This window comes from Gavialis gangeticus, unplaced genomic scaffold (genome assembly GCF_001723915.1).
Source record: "Gavialis gangeticus isolate Ggan-Ray unplaced genomic scaffold, GavGan_comp1, whole genome shotgun sequence".
NCBI classification, from domain to species: domain Eukaryota; kingdom Metazoa; phylum Chordata; order Crocodylia; family Gavialidae; genus Gavialis; species Gavialis gangeticus.
The window spans coordinates 447,818-454,609 of NW_017729015.1; the positions used below are offsets into that span (position 1 = coordinate 447,818).

General features: G+C 45.3%; 1 protein-coding gene across 1 annotated transcript in view; it reads right to left on the bottom strand.

Moving 5' to 3' along the window:
- PPP1R8 (protein phosphatase 1 regulatory subunit 8) overlaps positions 1-6,792 on the bottom strand; it is a 55,764-nt gene that overhangs the window by 26,100 nt on the left and 22,872 nt on the right. Inside the window, exon 2 of the mRNA XM_019512112.1 lies at positions 1,376-1,436. Coding sequence (XP_019367657.1) covers positions 1,376-1,436 — 61 coding nt within the window. The remainder of the gene's footprint in view (positions 1-1,375; positions 1,437-6,792) is intronic.

Below are 6,792 nucleotides of genomic sequence, written 5' to 3' on the forward strand. Positions count from 1 at the left end.
CTTTTTTATACTGTGGACCAGCAAACTGTAGACGAGAAGTGACTGGCATACTGAGGACCAGCAGCCATGCCTTTGTGGTCCAGTGGTTGGGAACCTTTCCAGTAAGGAACAGCATTCATACAGGGTGCTTCTTCCAGCCTGGCTTACGTTCCTGCAACATGATACACTTACAAACCTGTGACTAAAGCAGTGGTTCTGTACCAGGGCAATGCTGTACTCTGGCGTGCTGCAAGCCCCTTGCAAGGGTGCTGTGGTGCCAGCACCAGCAAAACCAGGTGAAAGTGCCCACTGCACCTTGTGTGGAGTCTGACCAGGAAATACTGCGGCAGAAGCAGGCTGCCTGCATCAGGTTTATCAAATAAACAATGCAGGCAGGAGTGCCTGCTCCTACTGTAGCTGCTTCCTGGCCAGGCTCTGCACTCCACAGGACGTGCATGGGGTACTTTCACCTGGCAGCAGCAGTTATTACAGTACCCAGGAAAAGGTAAGCTGAGTCAGTACAATATTTGTTCTCAACTAGGGTGCCACTAAATTTAGAAAAGCTAGGGGGAGGTCCCTGAATTTAAAAAGATTGAGAGCCACTGGACTAGATACTCTCAGCATCTTTGGCTCATCTTCACCTAGTCTCATATTTATTTTTTAATGCTGGACTTCTTTTTTATCATTATTACTTTGTTTCTCTCTATTTTGTAATCTTTTGCTCTCATTGATGAACAAGGTAAAAAAAAATCATCTTTATTGTAAAATAAAATTGAAAAGCAAACCAAAGTAACACATCCCAGCAACAAGCAGCCAGAATAAGTCTTTTTAATGCTATCATTTGGATTTTAAATTTGGGCTCCCCAGCCTTAAACAAGAAAGAAAACAACTATTTAGTCTGGTACAAGCCATTTAAATCTGGCAAACAAGGATCTACATAAAGTAATTTTTCTTTTTTGTAAATAATTTCATTACTTTTTTTAAATTTAGATGCATGTGTAGGTTTTGTCGTCACTGTAGTTTGTTTCTTTAGGATCTGAATACGCTATGGAAGTAACTGCAACCCAACCACTGCAGCTTTATACTTCTTTAATTAGCAAATCCAATCACCTTCTAGCTAACATACACACAGCACAGCTGTCTGACTGGGATCCACAGCACATGCACAACAGGAATACTGTGCTTCAGCAAAATCAGTTTAAAGTTTATGCCTGCCTAGCTGTAGTAAAAGGTTTGGGAGTTACTGTATCACTGCTTATAAAAAAAAATTAACCTATGGTTGAAAAGGAAGGGTGTGTGAAGAGGAAGAGAATGAGGAAGCAAAGCAATGGGATTTAATTCTATATACACATTTCCTATAGCATGCATCAAATACTTACTGCATCTATTTTCATACCTCAATAAGTTTGTCTCCTTTCACAACATCCAAATGAAGGCCAGGTGGAGGTTTTCCTGCCCTATAAATTTATGGGAGAAAAATATTTGTTTTATGAATAGTCTAATATTTGTTAGCAATATGACACTATAAATATCAAACTAACTCAAGTTTTGTCAGATTTACTGTGCAGTAACAAAATACTGCCTCAACTGCTCTCTATTTGAGGTATTTCAGATAATTTCTGCTTGCAGATAAATACATCTCTCACTGGTTATGTTATTCATCCTCCATAATTCACTGAAGTCAGACAATCTTGAAACATTCAAATACCTGTTGCCAAAGCAGTAAACCAGTCTGAATGAAAGATTAGATCAGAGAGCGTGCTGCTGTTGTCAACACATCTGATGGTTAATTAATGCTTGATGAGAAACCAAGGTAACCCCCAGCTAGGGGAGATGGAGATGGCTACGATTTATTAAAGGGAACTGTCCCAGAATCCTCTTTGTAGGCTATTTTTCACATGAAGCCCTGTAACTAGCATAATTCTGATAAAATATAAAGCCTCCAGGTTGTGCCTTCAACTGTCAAAAATGAAAAAAAGTATCTCCTCAACTCCTGAATTTAAATTCTTCTATCAAGGATTCACATCCTCTACTGGTTCTTCACTTGTAATGATTCACCTCCAATATCCCTCCATATGTCACCATCCTTTGGATCCTTCTCCATCAAGAACCATTGCTTATCTCTGAGCTCCTGCAATTTATTTGTAAAGCAATGAGAGTGAAACACTATGTTTCTGAACTCCACTACTACCCAAATATTTCTGAATAACTATAATTTAAGAGACAACACTTGTTTTTTCTTTGCAACTGTTGGAAAGCTCTGGGCAAAAGCAGCAGCACTGGAGCACTTTGACAGCAGACTCATGAAATCCAATTTGTAATTGAAGTTTTTATAGCTGATTACCTATAAGATTCATGCTTATTAAAATGCGCTTAGCATTTGGCAAGACAGCTCAGAAACCCTTGCAAAGCAATGTGCACAATGCTCAACAGCCATATCGTCCCAGAGTTTAACAACCGAAAGCAATGGCAGAGCAGAACCACAGCCCTCCATCATCTTTTGCTTTATTTCCTACTCTTTAGAAATGTGGTACAAAGATTTTCTACTAATAACATCTCTTTCACCATCCAAACCACCATCTTGATCCATTTTGACATTTCTTTGTGAATGCTCAGTTTTCAAATTCAAAACAGGCAAAACTGAGCTCTTGATCCTTCTTGCCAAGGACTTCTTGATCATTGTGGATACCAGCATGTTGTTAATGGACAGACGGCAGACAACTATTCCCTTTCTTTTGGGCCTTTCTGCAGTATTGAACACTACTTAATTTATTTTGGGCTGCTCTTAATGCTTTCAATATGCTTCAAGTTTTTTCACTGAAAATACATAATGACATTCTTGAAGTCACAGGAACACAGGACCGAAACAGGTCTCGTACGTCATCAAGTGCAACTCATTGCTATTGCAGGCAAACATGTCCTGTTCATACCTTGATCAAGTTTATCTTAAAACCGTTCCCCCTTCTCCCTCAAACTCCTGCTACATCTAATGAAAGACTGTTTCAGAACCTCCCTCCTTTATGGTTAGAAATCTTTTAATTTCCAGCGTATATTCATGGCCAGCTTACCCATTTGTTCTTGTGCCAATTATAAAGCTTTAGCTTTATAGTTTTTTTTCTTCCTGGCAGTTACCTCCAACATGGTAAGAAATCACATCCCATAAGCTAAATACGTAAAATTGTTTTAGTCTCCTCTCAGAAAATAAGCTGTACATTCCCCAGCTATCTTAGTAGGATTTTTAAACTTGCCTTGATTTAAATGAATGTTGCTTGTGTACAGTTTTGGTCACCTGTATCCAGTACTTCAGATGCAATCTCACCAGCACCTTGGTACAATGCCTTAATAGTTCACTATCTCTAGTGGAAATACCTTGCTTGACATGTTAGGATCACATTAGTCTTTTTCATTACTGACTCAATCATACTTTCACTGACAAACGCACTCACAAGCCCTTCCCTCCTCTGTTCCAAAAGAACTCCCAGCTTATACGAGAAAGTCTTGTCAGTCCCTAAATGCACTCTGCATGCTCACCTCTCTCACAACTAACAACAGTTCCTCAGCTATATCCAGTTTACTTTTGGAAAGCCTCCTGCTATAGCAACATTTTGTTTAAAATAGATATAAAAGGAGAATTCTCTATTATATAAAAAAAGTGTTAGCTGCTAACGATGCAAACAGGATGAGTTTAATTTTAACCTGTGTTAATTTAAACACCTGAACAATGGCCTGATTTAAAATGTGAATTTAGAACCCTAAATTTAGCTGTACCTCTTAAAACCTTGAACTATGCAACCAGACTATTACATACATCTCTGTGTCTGAGTTGAGGGGCAAGGTGAAATTTCATGAGCTTTAAAGGACCACATTCCCTTGGGATTGCCACATCTATGTCAGGCACAACTTGACCTTGGCTCAAAGATGCTTGTGAAGAACAACAATTCTGGCATCTGAAATGTAGTAATTTACACCAAATTACATAGATCAGGGGTTGGCAACATACTGCCTAAGCCCCCAGGTGGCAGTGCTAGGCAGCGGGTTGTACTTGTGCCACTGCTTCCAGCTATGCCCATTAGAGGTGCACTGATGCATCAGTCCATACTGTATTGGCACAGATAAAAAGAAAATTGACATTATTGGCAACTGGCTTTTTTTTGACCAATCTGGCCGATAATGTCACCGATAAATGGTGCCTGCATGCATGCATGCAGCTGCAACATGCATGCTGCCAGGAATGCAGCCCGGAAGCTTGGAGAGCAGCGTCTGGGCAGTAAGCCTGCATGGAGGGGTCTCCATAGTGGAGGGTGGGAGTGGGGCTGAGGCCATGACAGACCTCCACAGTGAGGGTGGGAGTGGGGCCGAGGCAGGGACAGACACTGCCCAGTCAGGCTGGGGCAGGGGACACAGCCACAGGTGGCTCATCTGGGGGGCAGCTCTCTCTGCTGCAAACCTCCCCGGGGCCAGCACAGGGGGATGTACCCCCTGATGTGTGTGTGGGGAAAGGGCACGCATGGGGGCTGCACTGGCCTCTTCCTGGCAGGGGCTGGGATGAGGCTGAGTTTGGGGTTGGTGGGGCCAGGACAGGTGGTGACAGCTCTGGGAGGAGAGGCTACTGGGGGTTGGGGGAGGAAGGGGGAGGCCCTATGGCGAACTTTGGGGTGGCCGTAGCTCACCACCACCTACTCCACCCCACCCCACCACATCCCTGCCCTCTGAGCCACAGCCCTGACCTAGCCCCTGCTGGGAAGAGACCAGCACAGCTCCTGGCCCTGAGCCCATAGTGCACAGCCTGTCCTTGCTCTGCATAAAAATCCAGGGGGCACATACCCCCCATGCCTCCCCCCAGGGGTGCATTCAACAGCAGGAACTGCTCCCCCCACATACATTCCCCACATGAACCACCCATGACTGCATCCCATGTCTGCCTCTGCCCCACCCCTACTCCCTCCCTCACTGTGGCAGCCTCAAGCTGCCCCCCATGCTCCTTCCCTCCCCCACACTGCTGCCCATCCTGAGTGCAGCCCCAGGTCCAGCCTCCCCGCTGGGAAAAGCCCGGTGCTGCCTTGGCTCCAGCCCACAGCAACAGCCTGCCCTTGCCCTGTGCACAGATCCAGGGGCACACAGCCCCCATATGCCCTCCTGGGGTGTAAGCAGCAGCAGGAGGTGCCGTCCCCCAGACGAACCATGGGTCTGTCCCTTGCCCTACCTTGGCTGTGCAGCGCCAGCCCCTGCCCCAGCCCCAGCCCCCCTTCCTCCCTCACTACTGTGGCCTCAATCTCTCCCCTGCCACTTCCCTCACAACAGACTTACCAACCAGACCCAGCTGCTCTCCATGCTGCTGAGCTATGCCTCTGGCCACCTACACATTGCACTGCAGCTGCGTGCATGCACAGGGCATTTATCAGCCATGTTATCGGCCACATTAACCAAAAAAAGCCGATTGCTGATACAGTCAATTTTCCTTATATTGGTGCAGATCTGACATGGGACTGATGTACCAGTACACCTCTATAAAACAGTATTTTTTTTCTCATTTGTTCTATATACCCCTACAACCTTTTTAAGTACCCCTAGGGATACATGTGCCCCTGATTGACAACCACTGAGTTAAATGAATAAAGGATATCAATGAACGAGATTGCACATTTTGTAGAAAACAATGATTAAATCAAGGCTTCCTGACCAGTGATTTAAATTGATGCAATTTAAATCAAATCCACCCTGCTCATGTCCCAGCCAGAGAGTGGGGGTTGGGAAATTGGGAGAAGCAGCAGCAGCAGTGCCTGGCCCTAGTGAGGGCACAGGCAAACCATGCCCCCCACCCTGCTTTCCCCAACTGCTGATGCACCAAAGCCAACTCAGTCTGTGCCAGTCTGGGGCCGACCTGTTCTGGCCTACAGATTATAAAAGTTGTTGGCCACTGACAGATTCTTGACAGGTCTTAAAATTCAACCATTGCTGTGTGGTACAGGCAGTTTCTGGCCCAATGGCAGATAGTCATAAGAATCTGAAGAGGAATGGAAACATTTTTTAACAAACACAATATTCTATTCCAGGGTGTCAAAGATATGGCTGACAGACTTCACCCGGCTTGCGGAGCTGTATCGTTCAGCCTGCAATGTTACCTGCAGCATGCAGCCAGCGCTGGCTCTAACCCTCAGGTGCTCCATGTGGAACCCATCTGATATGGGCTGTATACAGCACAGGACTGGTCTGAGCTGGGCATTTCACATGGTGCCTGTGTTGAACTAACCCTGTATGCTAGATCTGAGGCTAATCCAGATCAGGCCCACACACAGGCCACCTGTGATGGATCCAGTGCTCAGGGCCAGTCTGGCACAGGCACCACATGCACTATACACCCTAGACCAGTCCCATGTGCCACATGTAGCGCATACTATGTGTAACACCTGGCCAGACTGGCCCTATGTGCTGAATGCACAGTACAGGGCTGGGGCTGGCACTCATGTTGCAAGCAGCACGACTGGTGCAGAGCATGCGCTGCATGCAGTGTCCATACCAGCCCAGCCCTGAGGGCTGGTCCTAGAACGTGGGGCCTAGCTGTGTGCCCAATCCAGCCTGCAGACCAACTCTGGACCCTGTATCCAGCTTACTGGGCCAGATGAGTTTGACAACCCTGCTCTATTTAAACCACATGCAAAAAATCACTTGCACCTCATGCAAAAATGTTGCTTGTCACTCATCTGATTCCTGGTGATATTATAAATCAACCACCACAGCTTAGTAAACAGGCTCTCAAACCTTTTTATAGTGTAAACCAAACTTAATTTAGAAACTTTATTATAGATACCTCTC